Source organism: Anomaloglossus baeobatrachus, chromosome 3, assembly GCF_048569485.1.
Source record: "Anomaloglossus baeobatrachus isolate aAnoBae1 chromosome 3, aAnoBae1.hap1, whole genome shotgun sequence".
NCBI classification, from domain to species: Eukaryota; Metazoa; Chordata; class Amphibia; order Anura; family Aromobatidae; genus Anomaloglossus; species Anomaloglossus baeobatrachus.
Genome location: NC_134355.1, coordinates 149,095,964 through 149,120,661, shown reverse-complemented (window position 1 = coordinate 149,120,661; position 24,698 = coordinate 149,095,964). Strand labels below are relative to the sequence as shown.

At 45.9% G+C, this 24,698-nt stretch overlaps 1 protein-coding gene across 1 annotated transcript in view; it reads left to right on the top strand.

Moving 5' to 3' along the window:
• The window catches only part of UTRN (utrophin), a 1,025,654-nt gene that overhangs the window by 282,534 nt on the left and 718,422 nt on the right, over nt 1–24,698 (top strand). Inside the window, exons 20-23 of the mRNA XM_075339520.1 lie at nt 9,072–9,310; nt 17,532–17,712; nt 17,817–17,962; nt 23,184–23,396. Coding sequence (XP_075195635.1) covers nt 9,072–9,310; nt 17,532–17,712; nt 17,817–17,962; nt 23,184–23,396 — 779 coding nt within the window. The remainder of the gene's footprint in view (nt 1–9,071; nt 9,311–17,531; nt 17,713–17,816; nt 17,963–23,183; nt 23,397–24,698) is intronic.

The window sequence follows — 24,698 nt, the reverse complement described above, 5'->3', positions numbered from 1 at the left end:
CCAATCAGAGATGCAGGGACTGTCGGTACAGTGAGAAGCAGTACATGCACACGAAGGATAATGAGCGGCCCTGGAAGTAGTATGAGTGGTCAGCCACGTGAGAGACTCTGTAAGTATAATGCGCCTGCATTTCCCGCCTTTTTTTTTCTCCTTTATTTATTTTAATTCCCCGAGTTGCCGGATGCGGATCGTTACACGGAGTTCCCTGAGAACTCTTGGACCACTGTCGGTGCTCGGGTACTTTTTAACCGTCCGGATCTAACTTTTACAGTCCTGATTCACTACTCTTAAACATATGTTGATGCTGGGTAATAAGGTTCTTTTTTAGAAACTAGAAGGTAGCTGCTCTTAGAAAGACCTCAAAAAAGTCTTAAATGAACTCTGTGGGAAAGAGTGGGAGTTTAGCTAGGCAAATAGATTTTTTTTTTAAAGAATATTAACTTTCCATAAGGAGGGTGGTGTAAAAATCTCTAGATTTAAAAGCAACATAACCAGACACAAAAGTGACTTTAAACATTCCTTTGAGATATATTCTACCCTTTTTATTTTAACCATTTTTATTGAAAAGAAACAAAATAGATATACATATCTTGGATAGAATAAAAAAGAGACAAAGGAAAATACATTATGTCAATAACAAGACAATCCAAAAGGAGATTAAACAGTAAATTTTTGTAAATCTACAAAACTAAGAGAGCCTCCTAGAACACCCCCCCCCACCTTGGGCACGCACAGAGAAAAAATAACCCTTATGACAAAACCTTACATTACACAAGCCTAACAGGCCATTACTTAGCTCCCAATCCGTAAACTGGAAACAATCATGCACCGCTTGGCGTGTACACAGTGGTTGGGTTTTAATAAAGGAAGTCCAAGTAAGAAAGAAGCATTTAGTGAGTTTTTCTTTGTTGAGTAATGACTCTATCCAGTCCATTTTGAAGAGGTAGGCCACCTTCGTGCTAATCAAACTAAAGGGTGCTTTACACGCTGCAATATCGCTAACGATATATCGTCGGGGTCACGTCGTTAGTGACGCACATCCGGCGCCATTAGCGACATCGCAGTGTGTGACACCAATGAGCGACGATCAACGAGCTCAAGAACGTGAAAAATCGTTGCTCGTTGACACGTCGTTCATTTCCTTAATATCGTTGCTGCTGCATGTACAATGTTGTTCGGCATTCCTGCAGCAGCACACATCGCTACGTGAGACACCGCAGGAATGACGAACATCTCCTTACCTGCGTCCACCAGCAATGAGGAAGGAAGGAGGTGGGCGGCATGTTCCGGCCGCTCATCTCCGCCCCTCCTCTGTTATTGGACGGCTGCCGCGTGACGTCGCTGTGATGCCGCACGAACCCTTAGAAAGGAGGCGGATCGCCATCCAGAACAACATCGCAGTGCAGGTAAGTCCGTGTGACGGTTGTTAGCAATGTTGTGCGCGACGGGCAGTGATTTGCCCGTGATGCACAACCGACGGGGGAGGATACGCTCGCTAGCGATATCGGTACCGATATCGCAGCGTGTACAGTACCCTTAAGAGTAGGGACTGCATCTTGCGCCCAGACGTGTAGGATACTTTTGCGAGTGGCCACCACCCAAATGAATAAAGTACAGCGCTGAGGGGCAGGAGGCCTTTCCAACTTGTCCTGCGGAAGCATATTGAAGATGGCCCACTCAGGAGTAAAATAAATGGAAAGATCAAAGGTATTAGTAAGGTGTTGTGAGAGTGGATGCCAGACCTCCTGTATCTTTGGGCAACCCCATAGGCAGTGAAAAATGTTTGCTGGTGAGTGCATGCATTTAGGGCAGGGATGGAATCTGGATGGGGACATTTTAGATTTAATTGCCGGGGAAATATATGCTCTACGAAAAATCTTGAGCGCCATGGTTTTGTAACTATCGTATGGTAACATGGATATAATACCTAACGTGGCTTCCAAGAGAACCTTTACCGGACAGTCAGTTAGCTGAGACCCATTTCCCCGGGCCTGGCGAAGAGTCTGACCACTGGATAGAAGAATGAAAAAACATATTTCTCTATCGTTTCATTGGGGGACACAGGACCATGGGTTATGCTGCTGTCACTAGGAGGCTGACACTAAGTAAACAGAAAAAGTTAGCTCCTCCCCAGCAGTATAACCCCTGAGCCGGAGGCGGGCTCAATCAGTTTTTTGCTTAGTGTCGTAGGAGGCTGATGTGGGCCGACTGGGCCCCCTTCAGCCACTTGATTTTTTGCGTATATTTTTTCATTTTTTCTCTCGGCGACGCTCGTCGCTCTCATCTGTTGGAATTCTCTTTTTCTGCAGGTATCGTTTTCTCTACTCAGCTCTCGCAGCCCGTGTGGGTACCACTCCCCTGGGTCGCAGAAGCTTGACTTGTCGGGCCCTCTCCCCCGTCCAATGCCACGGTACCACTCCCGGGTTGGCATGTGGGGCTATTCCTTCCGGGGCACCCCCTATTCACCCTGCGGTATCACCCCAAAGGGTGCAAGGGGCATACAGCAGGGACTGGACCTCGCAGCGCGTCTGGATGATTATCGGGCCCGCAGCGCTGCTTCACTACAGGGGGCTCCCTGCCCCCACCGGCGTCCACCTCCCTGCCTGCCTGCCTGCCTCATTCTTCTTCTGCGGCCCGCAGCCAGCCCTCCGGTGTGCGGAGCACGCAGACACAGGTGCAGAGCTCCACGCCTGCACACTGCCAGATGCGGCGCCGCCGTCCAGGTAGGACACTCCCCCTACCTTCTCCCTGGCGGCTACAAGGTATAGGCCCCGGTCCGGGCCTACTCACCGAGCACCCCGGCCTCGCCCCCATCCGGCGCTGGAGTCCACACAGGCAGGGCTCGGCTGGTGCCCGGACATTGCTGCGCGCTGCCGCTCCCGCAGGTAGGACCGTCGGGCTCTACCTTTCCCCGCGCCGGCTGTTGCAAATTTAGGCCCCAGTCCGGGCCTACTCACCGGGCGCCCCAGCCACGTCCCCATCCGGCGCTGGAGTCCTCTCCACACCCGCAGTGCTCGGCCGGTACCAGCTGCCGCGCCGCCGCTCCCGCGGGTAGAACCGCGGTCTCCAGATTCACATGCGCCGGCTGCCTCAAAATTTAGGCCCCGGCTTCGGCCCTGTCTCCGGCGTCACAGGCCCGCCCCCCGCCGCATCGCTATTGGCCGCCGGCGCTCCGTCTCCGCCCTCCGCTCAGCCCCAGGCTTCACAGTGGGGGCGGTGGATGCTTTTTCCCGCTCTCCTGGGCCCGCCTCCAGCTTCCTCAGCGTTGAGTCCCGTACCAGGGACCTTTTTCCTAGGCTAGAAGCGGACCCGCCCGGTCTCGTCTTTCGTGGACCCCCAGTTTTTTCCACCTTATTCCCCAGGTCCAGACTGCCCTTCCTCCGGTAGTCTTCCGACCTCCCGGGTGATGGCCCAGGCTTTCCACCTCCGCTGGACTCCGAGCAGGACCTGGATGTTTTGGCGCAGGACGAATAGCAGACTAGAAACGGTGAGTCAGGCCGTAAGGCTACGGACAGCCCCTCTTTTCTTCGTGCACCCAGGTCTCCTTTAGGGCGTTTGGAGCAGACCCTTGATGTGCTCGGGGGACATCCAGAGTTCGCCGAGTTACTGCGTGTTCGCAGACAACCACCAGACACAACGTTTACCAGCGGTAAGCCATGTCATTGTCATTATTCCCTTCTCCAAAGGGGTTTTCGGAGAGTATGGCCATGCTACACTGGAGTCGTTGACCACAGACATCTACCAGACACGGCGTTTACCAGCGGTAAGTCGTGTTTTTTGGTCATTATCATTCCCCCGTAGGGCTCTGGAGAGAGGGGGCAGTCACCTTGCAGAGACGAAGAGGGCAGGCCCCTGCGGTTTCATTGGAATACAGTTCGCCGTGTGACTGCGTTATCACGGATAATCCCAGGCCTCGATTTTTACCAGTGGTAAGTCCTTGTATTGTCATTACCCCTTCTAGAAAGGGGGCTCCAAATGGAAGGGGCACCCCACCCTGTAGTCGACCCGCCTGTGTTCTTCCGGGTTTCTCGTCCCGAACGTGGCGTCCCTCAGAGAATCAGCGAACTCCATACGCAGCGGACCAAGTTCCACCTATGCCGTCCCAGGATTGGTTATCATCTTCAGTGAGTACCCTCTCTTCACATACCTGGGGCCTGCCTGCCGCTCGGCCTGAGCCTCTACCATCAGTGTGTCCACCCGTCGAGACCTCTGACTCGGGATCAGGAACGCAGATTCGGCATCTAGGAGGTCACTGACTTCCCTTCTGACTTTAGGGAACGCCCCTCTGAAGATAGGCGAGTTCAGTGGCCCCCCTTGGCTACGTCAGGGTAGAGTACTTCTCTCCCCTAGTCTACGTAAGGGAAGGGTTCATCCCTTTCCCTGCATCGACCCAGAGGCATCAGGATCGTCCCCTCACACTAGGTCCCAGCCCGTTCACGCCGCTCTCGTCAGGAAGCCTCTATCCCTCCAACAGCCCTTCCGCCTTGCGTGGCAGTGGACCGTTCCAGTTTTTTATAAGAGCGCTGACAGGGATCTCTGTCCCTGCGCACCCTACTCTACAGGGCTGCTAGGTTCTCTACGCCCAAGTACGGCCGGGAGGTCCAGGGTTCTCCCTTCAAGGTTCCTTGCTTGAGGGTTAGACCGTCATATTCACTGTCCGCTACTAGAGTAGCTGAGATACCGGAACGAGTCCTCCCAGACCCCGGCTCGGTCCATCATCCCTTAGGCACGGTTTTTTTCGGGCCCGTTCAGGGGGAGCTATTCCTCACGCAGGAATGGTTTCCTTCCTGGCACAGAGTTCCGCGTACCCTTGCCACCCGCTCCCGTTTTGGCTATGCGAGCCCTCGGCAGTCTGTGCAGGTGATAGCGACGGTGCACGTACCAGATTTCATCCCTTTCTCTCCAGTGGACCACACTGAAGATCGGAGACAAAGAAGGTTCCGTCTTCACGGTTGATCCGCCAATCTTCTCATAGCGGACCAGTCTTCGAAATCGTCCCTTGAGAAGCTTCCCTTCCCTCCGCTGGAGGATATTCTCAACCGTCACCAGTCTCCCGTGCTAGGGTATGCGACCCCCACTTTTTCCTCGGCACGGTCCCGAGGGACAGCCCTAGAGCGTTGTTTCCCCTTCAACATTCCGGAAGCCAGGGCCATCCGGTTAGCACGGCTACAATTCTTCTCTGGGTCGGGCCTTGCCCAGTCAGGTTCCAGTCGGACCATGCCACAGCGGTGACGTGCATCATCCACCAGGTAGACCCAGAGAGTGTCATGGCAAAGGAAGAGGCCAAGAAGATTTTGCCCTGGGACGGGTCCATTAACACGCTATCTCGGCAGTCCATCCCTGGCATGGACGTTTTGGACGGCCGATTTTTTCGGTAGGAAAGATCTCCCTTAGGAAAAGTGCTCCTCAACAGGGAAGTCACCAGTCAGTTCACGGACGAGGGAAGACCTCCAGTCGTGGACTTATTGTTCTCCCGTTCCAACTTTCAAGTCAATAGTGCTTCGAGTGTACCACCTGCTCTGGACTAGGTGACGACACCCTCGACCGGTCGTGTGGCCTGTTCAGGTTCTCCTGCATCTTCCCGCAGCTTCCCATGGTCTCGAGGGATCTCAGGATGGACCATGGCAACGATGCCTCTGGAGTGACCCAGGCCAGCATAGTTCGCATAGCCTACTCAACTCCTCACGGAGGCCCCGGGGCTCCTTCCCGACCGCCAAGTTCTCTGTGTCGGGGCCCCTCTCCTCTACCAGGACTCAAAGGTCCCAAGTTCGACGGCCTCACCAGTGGATCCCGGGTACTGCCTCGGTCAGGCCTGTTGACAAGAGGATTACAGACAACGTTGAGGGCCGGGAATCCAGTCTCCTCCAGGATTTATTTCCACTAGGAAAGAGCTCCCCCAGTGGGTGAGGACTACATCTTCCCTCCTTTTTGCTGGCATTCTTCCAGTCAGATCCGAATGCGGCCCTCTCGCGCCTCCCTGTATCGGCCAGGTGTCGGCCCGTTTCGCTTCGGTTTTTTTCGGAGTCTTTTCGCTTCCGTCATCCAATCAGAGCCTTCGCTCTGAGAAGCGTCCATCTGGCTCGGCTGTTTCATCGTTTCACTAAAAACGTGGATTCTTTTTTCCAGTGAGGGGTTCGTTCAAGGTACCCCCTCTTCTCCCGGCTCCACCTGTTTTTGTTAGGTGGGCGCCTCGTGGCCATCTCGTTGTTACAGACAGCATCAGGGCGGACAGCCCTCTTGTCGTTCTTCCCCCCTTTTTGTTTTCCAGCGCCTCCAGCAGGACAGGGGGAGGCTCCGGCCAGAACTCTTCGTTTCTGTCCAAGGCAGCTCGCTGTTTCCTTCTAGAAGAGGTGTTTAGTATTCGGTTTTCGGTTCTAGTCTCCTCTCTCAGCCGGAAAGGGGCCTAGTTCGTTCCAGAACTTGTACGAGCCCTCAGTCTTACATGTCTGCAGGACACCCTTTTCAGTTACACCGACAACCAGTCCTCCCTTCCACCCGGTCCCAAGAGGCGCATGCCGGCGCCAGGGGCCAGATTTTCACATGGATCCATTACTCCATATGTGAAGACTATCGCACGAAGGGCGGACTTCCGCCGCGGTCTACCGAGCAAGGGGTACCCCTTGGGCGATTGGACTACAGAGGTCGACCGTCCAGGTTGCCTGGGCCGCCACCCGATCTAGTCGGCATACCTTTACTAGTTTCCACCAGGCTCACACCCAAGCTTCGGCAACGGCCAGCCTTGGAGTAAGGTTTGCGGGTGGCAGTGACACACCTGTAACAGCGTAGGTGCTTGTAAGTCTGGCGCAAGCCCGACGGGGAAGCGGTTACCTTCCTATCTCCGGTGATGGTTTTTCTTCCCACCCAGGGACTGCTTTTGGACGTCCCATGGTCCTGTGTCCCCCAATGAAACGATAGAGAAAGAAGGATTTTTGTGTACTCACCGTAAAATCTCTTTCTCTGAGTCTTCATTGGGGGACACAGCACCCACCCTGCTTGTGTTATTTGTTATATATATTACCTGTCGGTTACCTCAGTGGCTATTTCCCCAGGCCACTGGTCACACGACTACTATTCATAGTTTTTATCTGTATTATCCAGAATGGTTTGATTCTCCTCCTACTGCTTGTGCACTAAACTGATTGAGCCCGCCTCCGGCTCAGGGGTTATACTGCTGGGGAGGAGCTAACTTTTTCTGTTTACTTAGTGTCAGCCTCCTAGTGACAGCAGCATAACCCATGGTCCTGTGTCCCCCAATGAAGACTCAGAGAAAGAGATTTTACGGTGAGTACACAAAAATCCTTCTATATGAGACTCAGGGAGTAAGGCGGGCTTTGCACACTACGACATCGCAGGTGCGATGTCGGTGGGGTCAAATTGAAAGTGACGCACATCCGGCATCGCAGTCGATATCGTAGTGTGCAAATCCTTTTTGATACGATTAACGAGCGCAAAAGCGTCGTTATCGTATCATTGGTGTAGGGTCCGACATTTCCATAATGCTGGTGCAGCGACAGGTACGATGTAGTTCCTCGTTCCTGCGGCAGCACACATCGCTATGTATGAAGCCGCAGGAGCGAGGAACATCTCCTACCTGCGTCCCGGCTGCAATGCCGAAGGACGTAGGTGGGCGGGATGTTTACATCCTGCTCATCTCCGCCCCTCCGCTGCTATTGGCTGCCTACTGTGTGACGTCGCTGTGACGCCGCACGACCCGCCCCCTCAGGAAGGAGGCGGGTCGCCGGCCAGAGTGACGTCGCAGGACAGGTGAGTGCATGTGAAGCTGGCGTAGCGATAATGTCCGCTACGCCAGTAATCAAAAGATAGCGCAGCATCAGCTTGCGATGTCGCAGCGTGCAAAGTACCCCTAAGTCCCTAGGTGGGCTCTAATGGAGATTAAATTTAATTAAATGGAGATTAAATTTAAGGGGTGCTCTCTAAGGTCTAAGTAAAGTTATCGCCCACCAGCACTGGATGCTTGAGAGCAATGTCCTCTGAAGTAAGAGGACGTTATTCTACACTTTTTTTGTGATATATTCCGTACTATGAGTGCTCTGAGATCTGCAAAGTAATTATAACCTGTACATTGTAATTTTAACAATCCTTCAATATATCGAGGTGGCACCAGAGTCTGAGCTGTACTGAAATTGTGGTAACTAATAGGATCATTACACCTGGATATATACTTTTTTATCTTTAGAATTGGGATGGGCACATTTGGAGATGATGTAACTATCTAGTTTCAGTGTGCTAATTGTAAGCACATATTGAAAAACTAGACATGCAACTGGGTTAAATAGTAACTAAATCCTGACTGACATCATGGCCACCAATAAAGTCAGACAGGGTGGTACTGTGAAAATGGGCTATACTTATGGTTTTTCCATTTTGGCTTGTATTCGTTTACTGGAATTCTTTTTTCTCATCTGGCTCCAGTTTTTCTGTTGTCCTTATGTCAAAAAGGCTAAACTCATGCACAGTATTTACCTACGTTTATGGATTTTTATTGGTGTTTTTGTGGCATTTTTTTGGTTGACAATTGGCACATAAAAGTCGAATGCAAATTTTAGAGTAGATTACATTTAAGAATTCTTGGTATGTAGCATTTTTATGATCGGTCGCATTGTTTTTTTATGTCCCTAGTATAACTGTGACATTTTATTTTCTATAAAGTGTCAGTATGTTCATTTGGCGGTATTATTTCTGACAGTACATTGGAGCCTTGCTGAATTGATAATGTCTGTAACCTTTTTAATTTTGTTTTACTACATTTCCATTGTACTTCTCATGTAGGAAGTGCATTTCAGTCCTTTCATGGTATCATTCAAAGAAATTTAATGTCTCTTCTCAACCAAATTCCATTTCCTAACTTAGATATTCCGTAGTTGTTTTTGCTGTGTTTCTATAGATTATAATGCCCCCTGCTGTACCTATTGAGTAGATGTCTTTTGGGGGGATTTTTGCTTTTTATGTACAATGCTTATTCAGTCTTACAACATTGTATATATTCCTTTCACATAATCATCCGGTATCATCCTATATAATAAATCATGCGTTTATGTGTTTTGTTACAGAAGATCTACCAGAAGAGGACTTGAATTTATCTCTGGACAAGTTGAAGATTGAATGGACCAACACCAACAACCAAATTCAAGAACTTAATAAGGGAATTTTATACCAGGACTCCATCACTGCTTACTTCAAAGAGTTAGATAATTTGGAAGAAAAGCTAAGGCTGGAGGAGGACTGGTTGAATACCCAGCCATTACCATCTCAGGAGCTTCCACTGCAGTCACTTAAGGAGACTAGACAGGTAAATTTGTACACATAACATTTTCTTGGTGTTTAAGTCCTGCCCCAATTACTCCTCATCCTTCATGGGAACAACTACACACCTCGCGAGAATGAAACCAGCCTACCCCAGAGTTTCCATGTTTAACCCCACACTCTTTCAGCTCAGGAGTCTTGTGTCATGGTCGTCTCCCTGTTTTTGGAGACTAGTGACAGTTTTCAGACTGGAGCCCATTATCTCCACCTGGCTATCTACATTTAAATGTGGTTTCGTTTCCTTTTGTAGCTAATTGGTTAATGTCAGTTTTGCTGCTAGCAGCTTCTCCAGCAGTCCCTAGCTGAGTGCTTCAGCTGCAGTAGCTTGGTAGTCATGCGCTTCAGGTTTAAATAGAGGTGTTACCCAGCAATCCCTGCTGAAGATACAAACTCATTTATATATTGGCTCCCTTGCAGTAGCTTGGTAGTCATGCGCTTCAGGTTTAAGTAGAGGTGTTACCCAGCAATGCCTGCTGAAGATACAAACTCATTTATATATTGGCTCCCTTGCAGTAGCTTGGTAGTCATGCGCTTCAGGTTTAAGTAGAGGTGTTACCCAGCAATGCCTGCTGAAGATACAAACTCATTTATATATTGGCTCCCTTGGTAGAAGGAGCTGTGTTGGAGCATTCCAAGAAGCTGACCTTTGTCCTTTTGTGTTGCAGTTTTTCCCCTATTTGTCTCCCCTACCCTTTTGTCTTATTAGTGCAGCATTGGGTCTAGTGCACCTCACCGGCCTGTCACTAGTCAGGGCATCTATAGGGTCTTCCCAGGATCTCAGGGTGCTGCTGGGAGATAGTTGCAGAGACTGTATAGGGACTGGCTAGGAGTGTAGGGACAGCTACAGTTGAGGACAGGAGGTGTCCCTCTACCCTCTTACTAGCACCAGGTCCCACCACTGTTATTGTGTCCCTGGTGTTCTCCTCACCCCTTGTTTGTGTTGTTGTTTTGATGTTTTTTTATTGTATATCAGACTTCTTTTGGTCTGAACACGCTCGACACTCTTGAAAGTGTGATATCTTGAGACAGTTGGCAGCTATGCTTAATAAATAGTGATGAGCGAGTGTGTTCACCACTGTTGGGTACTTGATTGAGCATCAGGGTGCTCATGTACTCGCGGTGCTCGGCCAAGTATCATGGGTGCTCGAATGTGTTGTCCGTGAAACAAGAGCAAAAAGCCGTCTCCCTTCACTGAATGATGAGCCGGCAACCCAGTGCGAGCCATTTGCAATGTCTGAGTCGCTCTCCTGGGGGATACAAATAATGTTTTACGATGTAGTGTGTCAAGAAAAAAAAAGATAAAAAACCCCCTCTCCTTTCCCCTGGAAATGCTCTGTCTATGGCTGGCTGTATCTTGGAGGAACCAAACTGCCCCAATTGTTGACTTCCATTACACTCGTTTCTTGAGTTGAGTCCTTTCAGAGCGGCTGACCTGCTGGACTTGAGTAATGAGCAATTGAGCAATTTAGTGCTCGCCCATCTCTAATAATAAACAGTATATACCATTTGTATTGCTATATCTGCAGAACATTATACATTTTTGGAAACCTACATTTTAAGGTTTTTTGCAATCAGAGTTTTATTTAAGCTTTTTTTTAGCTTGTATCAAGAAATCCGAGAATTGTATGCATCATTAATATGCGTTTTTATGGTTTGTTAGGTCCTATACCGAAACCCATAGAGAAAAACCTCTTAAAAAATAGCATATCTAGAGAATTCAATGTCTATAGAACGCTAATGACACAAAAATCATATCAAAATGAAAAATGCCACAAAAACTTATTTTTATTGGTTTCCTTATTTGGGTGCAGGGGTTTTTTAGGTACGGAACACCAGAAACAAAAACTAAAAAAATGCAGCATTTTAGCAAAAACCCTCTGCGTAAAGCCACCCTAAGGGTATTTACACTTGTGGTCTTTTAGACAGCTGCATACAGTTAGGTCCAGAAATATTTGGACAGTGACACAATTTTTGCGAGTTGGGCTCTGCATGCCACCACATTGGATTTGAAATGAAACCTCTACAACAGAATTCAAGTGCAGATTGTAACGTTTAATTTGAAGGTTTGAACAAAAATATCTGATAGAAATTGTAGGAATTGTACACATTTCTTTACAAACACTCCACATTTTAGGAGGTCAAAAGTAATTGGACAAATAAACCAAACCCAAACAAAATATTTTTATTTTCAATATTTTGTTGCGAATCCTTTGGAGGCAATCACTGCCTTAAGTCTGGAACCCATGGACATCACCAAACGCTCGGTTTCCTCCTTCGTAATGCTTTGCCAGGCCTTTACAGCCGCAGCCTTCAGGTCTTGCTTGTTTGTGGATCTTTCCGTCTTAAGTCTGGATTTGAGCAAGTTAAATGCATGCTCAATGGGGTTAAGATCTGGTGATTGACTTGGCCATTGCAGATTGTTCCACTTTTTTGCACTCATGAACTCCTGGGTAGCTTTGGCTGTATGCTTGGGGTCATTGTCCATCTGTACTATGAAGCGCCGTCTGATCAACTTTGCGGCATTTGGCTGAATCTGGGCTGAAAGTATATCCCGGTACACTTCAGAATTCATCCGGCTACTCTTGTCTGCTGTTATGTCATCAATAAACACAAGTGACCCAGTGCCATTGAAAGCCATGCATGCCCATGCCATCACGTTGCCTCCACCATGTTTTACAGAGGATGTGGTGTGCCTTGGATCATGTGCCGTTCCCTTTCTTCTCCAAACTTTTTTCTTCCCATCATTCTGGTACAGGTTGATCTTTGTCTCATCTGTCCATAGAATACTTTTCCAGAACTGAGCTGGCTTCATGAGGTGTTTTTCAGCAAATTTAACTCTGGCCTGTCTATTTTTGGAATTGATGAATGGTTTGCATCTAGATGTGAACCCTTTGTATTTACTTTCATGGAGTCTTCTCTTTACTGTTGACTTAGAGACAGATACACCTACTTCCCTGAGAGTGTTCTGGACTTCAGTTGATGTTGTGAACGGGTTCTTCTTCACCAAAGAAAGTATGCGGCGATCATCAACCACTGTTGTCATCCGTGGACGCCCAGACCTTTTTGAGTTCCCAAGCTCACCAGTCAATTCCTTTTTTCTCAGAATGTACCCGACTGTTGATTTTGCTACTCCAAGCATGTCTGCTATCTCTCTGATGGATTTTTTCTTTTTTTTCAGCCTCAGGATGTTCTACTTCACCTCAATTGAGAGTTCCTTAGACCGCATGTTGTCTGGTCACAGCAACAGCTTCCAAATGCAAAAGCACACACCTGTAATCAACCCCAGACCTTTTAACTACTTCATTGATTACAGGTTAACGAGGGAGACACCTTCAGAGTTAATTGCAGCCCTTAGAGTCCCTTGTCCAATTACTTTTGGTCCCTTGAAAAAGAGGAGGCTATGCATTACAGAGCTATGATTCCTAAACCCTTTCTCCGATTTGGATGTGAAAACTCTCATATTGCAGCTGGGAGTGTGCACTTTCAGCCCATATTATATATATAATTGTATTTCTGAACATGTTTTTGTAAACAGCTAAAATAACAAAACTTGTGTCACTGTCCAAATATTTCTGGACCTAACTGTACCTGCAATAGACACTTCAGGAGAATGCCCATGGTGTTCTTCCTGAAGCATCTTAGTCTTCTGTTTTGTTGTTTTTGCAGCAGCTTTGACCCCAGTGTGTTTTTAGTTCTATATATAAAATAGTGGTGGTTTCCAAGCAGAAGCTGCCAAAAAATGGTCAGGTCACTTCTTTAGGCCCCCTTCACGGGTCAGTGATTCCGGTACATATGACGTCCATTTTCATTTTTCATACATACCGGAGACACGGACATACATAGTCCCATTAAAATCAAACGGTCTGTGCACAGATCCCTGATTTCTCACGGACGTGTGTCCATATGGAGCACACGTGTGTCCTTGTGTTCCGCACGGAGACAAATCCGTTTTTCTCTGACAGCACAGGTGTCACACGACCTGCACACTGGTGTGATCTGTGTTACATCAATGTGACACATACCGGAGAAAACACGTGTCTTTAAAATAAAATGATTTTCTGTACTCACCAGTCTCCAGCGCTGCTGTCTCTGCCTCTGCTTCTGGGTCCTGCTCATTATGCTCATGAATATTCACTCCACACAGCAGCAGCGAGGAGACAGCAGCACAATGGACAGGTAAGTATAGATGTTCAAGTTGTCCATGTGCTGGATGTTATATGGACAGCACACATGTGTCAAAGTCACGGCACACGGATAGGCCATATTTACCTTCAACACGGCCATGCAAAACTCAAACATTTTTCACGTACATGTGAAAGGGGCCTTAAGCTGCTTCATGGCTTTTGGAGCTTTAAGCAGTAAAAGAAGTTATTAATCACAGAACATTTGCTGTGCCTGTGTCCATTATTCTTAGTGTTTGAGTTCTTCAGTTGGGTTCCTAGTGGAATTTGCCTGAAATAGACACATATCCTAAGGGTACGCTCACACTAGAGCATAAAAAAATCGGTCCGATTTTCATCCAGAAAAGTAGGACATTTTTTTTTCCCACTTGTCATCTGTGTGCTGTCTGTATGCAATCCGTTTTTTTTTTCTCAGTAGCTATTATTCAATTACAATCGTTTACAGAACCATTTACAGTGTCCTATTCTGTAGAATGGTATAATGTATCCGGAAAAAATGGCTGCCACTAGGATGGTCCATGTGGCACCTGATATTTTTTTTCTCACGCCCATTGACTGAATAGTTGAGCCTTGTCCGATTTATGTGACCATTCGCAACATGCTGGGATTTTTCCCTCATTCTGTTTATAACTGACTCTTCATTGAAAAACATGGGTCTGAGTGCAATCCTTTTTTATCTTGGATTGCACTCTTCCGAATTATACACTTGTGTGAGTGTTACCTAAAGGTGATATTTTTTATTGCTTATTCTACTCAGTTTGTTTCTTTAAACCTATAAAAATGGTGCTTTGTTTTTACATGTGCCCCTCTTAAAATTGTGCAAATACAATGTGCCAAGGGGTGATACCCATGAAAAGTTATTTTTTAATTACACCGCAAGATGTGTATTATTTTATTTTGAAAAAAAAAATGCTTTTTATCTTTAATATATACTAGCTGTAGTACCCGGGCGTTGCCCGGGATAGTAACTGTCTTTCTGTCTCTCTCCGAGTCTCTGTCTGTGTGTCGCTGTCTGTCTGTCTCAATGTCTGTCTCTTTCCTTGTCTATCTGTTTCTATCTGTCCATATTTGCATCAGTCTATCTGTCTCAATCTCTGTATCTGTCTGTCTCTCTCTCTCTCTCTTTGCCCATCTGTCTCTCTCTCTCTCTGTCTCTTTGCCTGTCTGTCTCTTTCAGGGCTGTCTCTTTCCAGGGCTGTCTCTTTCCAGGGCTGTCTCTCTCCAGGGCTGTCTCTTTCCAGGGCTGTCTCTTTCCCGGTCTGTATCTTTGGGCGGCTGTCTCTTTGCCTGGTCTGTCTCTTTGCCCGGTCTGTCTCTTTGCCCAGCTGTCTCTTCTCAGGGCTTTCTCTTTTCAATGCTGTCTCTTTCCAGGGCTGTCTCTTTGCCCATCTGTCTCTTTGCCCATCTGTCTCTTTGCCCATCTGTCTCTTTGCCTGTCTGTCTCTTTCTCCGTCTGTCTCTGTCCCCGTCTGTCTCTTTCCCCGTCTGTGTCTGTCTCTGTCTGTCTGTCTGTCTGTGTCTCTCCCTATCCGTCTCACCACCGACATCTTTTTACCTCACACATAAACTTCTTATACTAACAGTTTATTTTGTTCCTATAGCAACCACTGACAGTTGCTATTTATAGCCTGCAGCTCCCAGCTCCATTCAGTTTAATGGCTGCAGGATTTTTGTAGAGTAACTGGAAAGCGCAGGGTTAAATTTTCCCGCCCAAACATAGTCTATAACGTTCCCTGAGTCACATGGAGTGTCTGTGCAAAATTTCCTGATTGTACATGCGACGGTGAGGATTCCTTTAGCGGACATACACACATACACACACACATACACCGATGCGTTTCTGTAAGTGTATCTAGATTGCGACCCTAAAAATGTACCATAGTGATTACGTCTCTGGGTAAATCAAGTGTGATCTGCTAGTTTTAGACCACGGGGGAACACTATTCTCCTTAAGGAGACTTTGCAAGCCAGTCTGGCTGCCAGGTAAGGGGACTTATAGCTGCAATGCCCCTAAAATTCCACGGGGGAACACTATTCTCCTTAAGGAGACTTTGCAAGCCAGTCTGGCTGCCAGGTAAGGGGACTTATAGCTGCAATGCCCCTCTGGGAAATATTCAAATTGTCTCTCCAGTAAAGGAGACAAACTCTAGCACAGCGCCACCTATTGGAAGTAGCGATCCTAAAAGTCACAAGTGGATTTTTGACAATCCTTTGCAATATGACTCAGGATATATAAGCCAGATCAGAATCCCAATTTGCAGACACGGTGTTTCGGGGTGCTTGCCCCTCGTCAGTGCAAAGTATGGGGGTGTCTGATCTGGCTCATGAGAAAGCTATGTGGGGACCACGGGGGAACACTATTCTCCTTAAGGAGACTTTGCAAGCCAGTCTGGCTGCCAGGTAAGGGGACTTATAGCTGCAATGCCCCTAAAATTCCACGGGGGAACACTATTCTCCTTAAGGAGACTTTGCAAGCCAGTCTGGCTGCCAGGTAAGGGGACTTATAGCTGCAATGCCCCTCTGGGAAATATTCAAATTGTCTCTCCAGTAAAGGAGACAAACTCTAGCACAGCGCCACCTATTGGAAGTAGCGATCCTAAAAGTCACAAGTGGATTTTTGACAATCCTTTGCAATATGACTCAGGATATATAAGCCAGATCAGAATCCCAATTTGCAGACACGGTGTTTCGGGGTGCTTGCCCCTCGTCAGTGCAAAGTATGGGGGTGTCTGATCTGGCTCATGAGAAAGCTATGTGGGGACCACGGGGGAACACTATTCTCCTTAAGGAGACTTTGCAAGCCAGTCTGGCTGCCAGGTAAGGGGACTTATAGCTGCAATGCCCCTAAAATTCCACGGGGGAACACTATTCTCCTTAAGGAGACTTTGCAAGCCAGTCTGGCTGCCAGGTAAGGGGACTTATAGCTGCAATGCCCCTCTGGGAAATATTCAAATTGTCTCTCCAGTAAAGGAGACAAACTCTAGCACAGCGCCACCTATTGGAAGTAGCGATCCTAAAAGTCACAAGTGGATTTTTGACAATCCTTTGCAATATGACTCAGGATATATAAGCCAGATCAGAATCCCAATTTGCAGACACGGTGTTTCGGGGTGCTTGCCCCTCGTCAGTGCAAAGTATGGGGGTGTCTGATCTGGCTCATGAGAAAGCTATGTGGGGACCACGGGGGAACACTATTCTCCTTAAGGAGACTTTGCAAGCCAGTCTGGCTGCCAGGTAAGGGGACTTATAGCTGCAATGCCCCTAAAATTCCACGGGGGAACACTATTCTCCTTAAGGAGACTTTGCAAGCCAGTCTGGCTGCCAGGTAAGGGGACTTATAGCTGCAATGCCCCTCTGGGAAATATTCAAATTGTCTCTCCAGTAAAGGAGACAAACTCTAGCACAGCGCCACCTATTGGAAGTAGCGATCCTAAAAGTCACAAGTGGATTTTTGACAATCCTTTGCAATATGACTCAGGATATATAAGCCAGATCAGAATCCCAATTTGCAGACACGGTGTTTCGGGGTGCTTGCCCCTCGTCAGTGCAAAGTATGGGGGTGTCTGATCTGGCTCATGAGAAAGCTATGTGGGGACCACGGGGGAACACTATTCTCCTTAAGGAGACTTTGCAAGCCAGTCTGGCTGCCAGGTAAGGGGACTTATAGCTGCAATGCCCCTAAAATTCCACGGGGGAACACTATTCTCCTTAAGGAGACTTTGCAAGCCAGTCTGGTTTTAGGTATTCAAGAATTTATTGATGTCATTACTATTTTTTTTCCGAACCTGGAGAACCCCTTTAACAGTTTTCATATTGTTCCATTCATTGTAAGCTCAAGTCTGCTGTATTAATTAGATTTGTCTAAACATAGTTATAGGTGAAGATTTGTTATATATTATAACATTCACAGTATCACATTGTAAAATTACATAAAATGTATACCTTGGTGTAGTTCTGTATTTGTGTAATGTTACAGCTTTCCACCGTTCTGGTTTAGTTATACTAATATGATATTCTTCCTGACAGCTGCGGCTGGACAGATTTCGAGAGCTGTACACACAAGTGGAAGATTTGAGATCAAAAGCATTGTCACTAGGTTCCCAACAAGATGCTCCTACTTTTCTTGAAGGAAGCGTAACCGGTATCAGCAGTAACTATGGGAGAGTAAAAAGTCAAATGGAAAGAGAAGTTGAAAACTTTCAAAAAGGTTTGTCATTAGTTGCATATATCAGTTCATTAGGAGGAGAAGACATTGAACAATGGGTCAAGTATAAATAAAATAATGTAACAATTGTCGTTTTAACCTTCCAGCTCTGGAACACCAGCCCAGTCAACAGTACCTAGACACTCGGAAAGTTTTAAAAGAAATATTAATGGATTGTCAGCACAAACTACAGTCACAATTAACAGGTCTGTGTGATCCAATGACTGCGGAGATAGCTCTGCAACAGGCTAAGGTGAGTTTCATTAGTGTAAGTTTATATTGTATTTTATTTCCACCAAGAAAAGATATTGCATTATTTGTTTGATATGAAAGATAGTGTATACCATCCAAAAATATCTGGCAAATAACGGAAATAAGTCACGGGGGTATACGGATAGAACAGGGGCTCCTAGGCTCACCCTAAGACTCGGGCAAAAGCGCTGTCCCTTATCTTGAAGGTAGACTTGATGGTAGCCAGGTTCGAACCTCCAACATGGCCCTGTTTCCTGTCCAAGCCCTGATACTACTTCCCCCCCACCAGGGAGCGGGCTGGAAACCCAGTAGCCAAAACCCCACAAATAATCATAAACAAGCGTAAATGAAAACTCTTTTACACCGCACACAAAACTCAAAGGAGGGGCAGTATGTGAACTGAGAAGTAACGCAAAAGGGGTAGGAAATAACTACACAACTAAAGAACTGACACACAATTTGTAGATCACCATGCAACTGGATGACCACAAAAACTGGGGAAGCAAAAAGCTATATCCGGCACTAAGCCCCAGACTCTAGAATACAGAAGCTTATAAAGGGGGAAGGAAACTGGTGGTGATCAGCAGCCTGAGCTCATAGCAGATGATCACAAGCCAGCAGGGATTAACTCCTCCTGTACTGAAGAGCAGTGTAACCAGAATCAACCAACGCCCATAACAGGCTCTGCAACTACGTGATCCCAGGCTGTTTGTCAGACTCTGCAGTGTGAACAGAGTCTGACGCTGCCATGACATCCAACGAGTGTAATGCTGAACACCGCACGACAATAACTTAGCTGAAGTCCTAGAGGTCTTTACCTTCCGAATTCTGACCATGACACTAAGCGTTTTGCCACGATCCATCATATTTCGTCTATAAATAGCAATCTGTTGAAATGTGCTGGATCATTCCACATTATAAAAAGCTAATTAATTGATTGAGAAGGTAGACAAAGAGTTAACTGCTGCTCTCTGCATCTTGGCACTCAGGGAAAGAAATGATTTAGGAAATCAAGCCCTTTTTTTTCTCCCAAAGTTTCCCTTTAGGATTTCAATCACCTGTGCAATAATTTAGACATAAATTAGACAATTAGACTAATATTTCAGCATATACAATCCTCAATATTGAAGTTGCAAAAGCAAGACGTACAATCCATAAGGGCATGCAAATAGAGGAAGTAGCCAGTATCACTGAGATCTGCATATGATCAAATTTTCAAGATTCTTGCTCCAATCTGTGCCATGGGAAGGGGATAAAAGTCAGATTGAAACTCAACTTTTTGTGAAATGATTGCTCAAGCCTCCTGTTCATTGTTGTACGGTTATCCCCACTTTTCACAAACTGAGAGGGACAGAATCCTTGAACTAAGAGACCTTGGAATATCATTCTGGCAGATCACAACACGCGTAGGCCTTGATGTCATCACTGTTCAATGTTGCGTGTATTAGTGACTGAGAAAATAATGACAAACAATACTGACAGCATAGATGCACCGAGGTGATCCTATGCATGGAGGGGAGCTGCCAGCAGTGGATCTTGATGATACTGACAGCAAAGATGCACCGAGGCAAGCCTCTGCATGGAGGGGAGCTGCCAGCAGTGGATCTTAATGATTTCTGTGCCTAAGTTCAATCAGCATTGCAAAACATTCTTCAGACAACCATCTATGTGACTGCATACTTGTGAATCCTCATATAGGATATGCTCATACTTCCGGTCACATTACTACTAGACTGTGTCCAGACTCTCTAAATAGACTTGCAATGAGGCCCATATAGTTGGGATGTGACTGCATGTATTCAAATCGCACACTTGCAGTCACATTACCTCCCACTCTCAGCACCGACACCAGAGAGTCCTTGCAACATACAGTGCTCGAGATGTGAGGATTCACAAGTCTGCAGTCACATAGGCTTGACAATCCCTTTAATATCTTTCTTGATAGCATGGCAAGGCATGTAAGTGAGTGTATATTTGCATATTTCATTAAAGAGAATCTATTTAATGCAAAAGCAGCATAATGTAGAGGCAGAGAGTATGATTCCAGTGAAAAATGATTTGTTCAGCAGCTTGCTGTAGTAGTTTAATACAATCAATGTTTTATCAGCAGGAGATTATCAATGCAGGAGTAGGTGTCTTGTGCCAAATACGCCAGCTAATCTGTGAAACTCATCCCCCACCATCGATTGTAGGGATTTTATGATGTTTAATAAGAGGGTGGTGCTCAAAGAATTATCTGGAGACGTGTTATTAGCATACCAGCAATGCTCCATTGAAAAAGACCATAAAAATTAGCATTGTGGCTGCACTAAATATCCATATCTCAAAAAAAAAATAAATCTGGAGCAGATGGATTGAAATAAAAGCAAAAACTGATGACTTTTGACCTTGTGACAGAACATCTTTAACGGTCAATAGGTTAATAGATTATTTCAGAGAATGATCGTTCTCGTGTATCGTGGTCGTTCCATTGGTAAGTTGTGCAACATTGTGTGTCTCGGTCACAAATTAGAATACTTGCATCTGTCTCCCATTGAGATAAATAGGATGTGACTGATGCATTGAAGGGGCAATCAGCTGCAACTTTGGAACAATTAGAGGTTACAGAAGCATGAAATTCACATAGAGAATCCTTTTATTTGTAGGCTTCAGTCACATGACTGTACGATGAGTGGGAAAGTGTGAGACAGAAAGTGAAAGGATTAAGAAAGCAATTATTTTCAATTTTCTGTCTCTTTTTAAATTATACAACTGTCTGTAAAATTTAACAAAAGAAAACATTTACTTCTTTAAGAGAGACAGCATCTCATTGTCCAATAGGGCACAGTCATAGGGCCGTATAACACGGAAGACAATCTCATCACAATGCCCAGACTGGCCGGCGGCTCTCCTGACCCGAGCGTGGCAGCTGCATAGAAATACATGCTCAGGTCAGGAGAGCCGCAGCCAGTGCGGGCACTGCGATGTGATCACTGTCCGAGTTATACTGCCGTCTGACCCCGGCCTTGTAGTGTTTCTTTGGTTGCATATGCACTAAGCATGTTTTTCATGGGTAGATATTCAGTCTCCTAACAAATGCTTAAGCTGTTGTCTGCAGGGAATAATAGGTTCATTATTACAATCAGGTTATTATTTTACATAGCCAGAGTATCACCAAAGGCTTTACTGTACAGAACTGTGTTGCCATAGCAAATTTACATTTTTTATGTATTTTGATATTGCGTGTTGCTAAACAAAAATATCTTTGTCAGTGTCTATCATCCCCCATATATAAAAAAAACTGACCAGCACCCCATAACATAAAAAAGTGTGCACACTACTATGTCTGTATAATGTACCAACAAAAGATAACGCAGCAACACTTTGTAAGCGCTTAGAATGCAAACATTGAATATATGAAATTCAAACTACATATATGGAATATGCAGCGAGTGAAATAAGCATTAAACACGTCACCAATTTTCTAAGTAAATATATTTCTAAAGGTGCTATTGACATGAATTTATCACCAGATGTGAGTAACAACCAGTACAATTCACTCAAGCAAAAGAAAAAAAAAATCAAAGCATAGATATGCATAAATGAATTTATGTGTAATGCTGACAAATGACAGAGAGAAAAAGTGTTGAACACATGGAGAGAGAGGTGGAAAAAGCCATGGAAAGTCATGATATCAGCTGAAGTTCCATCAGTAATTACAAAGCAATCCTGCACTTAGTGAAAATAATATCAGCTGGTTTACCTGCTGGCCTGTAGAAAGGTGTCTGATTACCAAAGTGTCACACAAGAAACCTCTCATGATGAGTAAAACAAGTGAGCTGTCTCAAGACCTATGCAATCTTATTGTTGCAAAACATACTGAACGCGTTGGTTACAGAAGAATTTCTAAACTACTGAAGGTTCCAGTGACAACTGTTGGGATCATAATCCAGAATTGCAAAGAACATAATTGCAGCATACACTGGCCACAACCAGCTGCTCCACACAAGATTTCAGACACATGAGAGAAAAGAATTATCAGAAAAGTTGTCCAAGAGCCAAGACTCACCTGTGGAGATATACAGAAAGACCTTGGATAAAATCAGCGTTAAGCTGATGGGAGGAGGACTCAGCCAAATATTGCGACAGTTACCACCTCCTATAGTATACTAAATAAAAAACAACAACCGGCCAGCACCTTCGAACAGAATAAAGCAAGTGTGAATAGTTGCAAACGGCGGTGACTGCATAATATATAAACCAAAGAGTACAGCATCACTTTATATACACTAAGATGTATGCAAACAATAAAGTGATCCTGTCAGGTCCCTTATGCCCTCCAAACCAGCAGTATTTACATGTGTATGCCAAAATTCCTGTCTAACCAGCCCTGTATAATGCTATTTATTGAAATCATTTTTTTATAAACTGTGCTGTTCTTATACTAATTAGGCCTTTGAGTAGGCGCAGGGGCGTTAGTTCCCCAGATTAGTCATCCCTCTTTCCATGTTATCACTATACCCGTCAGCATTACCCTTCTTTGACGCCAGGTGTATGCGTACAAAACTTCATAGAGGCTCTCTGCCCATGATCGGAAGTCATCTGCACTTCCAGTCATGCGCTACTCTTGTCTGAAGCCGGAACACATACACCCTCCTACTGAGTAGTGTGTATGATCGGAAGTGCGGCCGACTTCTATTCATGGGCAGTGAGCGTTTTTGAAGCTAGGGTGCATACCCCTGTGTCAAAGAATCTCAAAGCTGATGGGTCACATACCCCCGGTTTCTGAGTAGTGCGCATGATCGAAAGTGGAGGTGACTTCCGATCATGGGCAGTGAGCCTTTTTGAGGCAGGGGTCCTTCACCGGGCGTCAAAGAAGCACAAAGCTGATGGGTACAAAGCTGCGCGCATGCGCTGCTTTGTATCATGCTGCTGTGATGCTGGCTGTTGTAATGCATGTTACCACGCCCCTGCGACTAGTCACTGCCCTAATTAGCATCTCCTAATCTGTTTATGTATGCTATTATATGCTGGGATTGTAAAAGATGGATGCTAGATATGCATCCAGAACTGCTAGTAGTTCTGGGTGTACAGAGGACCTTGCAGGTTCCCTTTAAGCAATATTTCAATTTCTAAAACCTTTTTTCTTCTTTTTCTTTTTGCTATGTTTTTATTTTCAGTCAACATACTTAAAAAGCTTATATATAATCTTAAAATTAAAAGCCACCTATTGTTTTTATCAGAATCTTACCCAGACCTTAGAAAGCCAGAAACCAGGTATTGACATGCTGTATGCCGAAACCAGGCTTCTTGAGAAGCGAGCTCCGGAAGACAAAACTGTAGTCTACATGAATGAATGCAGAGACATCGAAGAACAGTGGAGCAAACTGAAGAGCATTTGCGCTGAACACATCTACATTCTAGAGGATATTTCCTCCAAACTAAAAGCATTTGAGGTAACGTAAAATGTGACCCTGTTGATATTAAGATCACAAACTTTATCCTAATGTGTTAAGACCCCCATACACATTAAATGGCTGTCGGCTGAAGCATTGATTAGGATTAAGGATAGGATAAAGTTAGGATAAAGTTCGGCCCACTGCCATCTCAGCCTACTCTCCCCTATATATAGGAGCGCTCGTTAAGCCAAATATTCCTCTGTTCTCATTGGGAAAGCCGACGGCTGACACATTGTCTGGCGGCTTTTCTTTGGGAGATTAATGCAATCAGCAGTCCTAAATCAGACATTCCTAAACGACATCTTTCCCAACCATCAGTTGGCCAGTGCCCTCATATAAACTGTGTTTTTCCAAAAATAAGACACTGTCTTACACTTTTTTTTGCCCAGAAAAAAAGCGCTAGGGCTTATTTTCAGTTAGGTCTTATTTTTGGGGAAACACGGTTAGGGGTCAGTTTACTTCCCCAAAAAAGCAGACCTACCCCTTCCCAGGAGAATCATACATACCAGATCCCAGACATCTGCATGGCTGCCAGGTACTCTTGCAATCCTCGGTTGGCGCTCCCAGCAGATATGCTGCACCCTGTCCTCCCGTGTTTCTGGCCGCCACACAGACACTCATATTCATACACACACAATCACACATCAGATCGCACACACACACACACACACACACACTCACTCACCACTTCTGGCAATAGCGATTGCTTCTGAACAGCAAGGGAAGATGGGACACAGTGCAGTGGAACACATGGAGGACTCAGCAGTGGAATGCATAGATGCGATCCACCACAGGTCCTCTGTGTTCCACCGCACTGCATCCCAGGATTCTCTGCCAGCCAGAGGCAATTGGTATTGCGCAGATGTGGTGATTGTGTGTGTTTGTGTGTGTGTGTGAGTGTGTGTGTGTGCGATCTAATGTGTGATTGTGTGTGTGATCTGATGTGTGTGGGTGTGCGAACTCCTTGTGTGCGTGATCTGATATGCGTGTATGTGCGATCTGATGTGTGTGGGTGTGTGATCTGATGTGTGTGGGTGTGTGTTCCACCGAAGGCCCTTGATGCGTTCCGCTGTAGGTCCTTCTGTTTGGCGTCTGGTGAGTATGATTGCGGGTTCTTCTCTCTTTTTTCTTGTTGGTGTCTTCTTTCTATAATGAAGTGTCCTGCTGTACTTTTTTAGCTGCATGGACACTTCATTATTGAACTGCAACCAGAGCTTATTTTTGGGGTAGGGCTTATAATTAAGCCTTGGTCCGAAAAGGTCAAAAAATTCCTGATAGGACTTATTTTTGGGGGAGGGC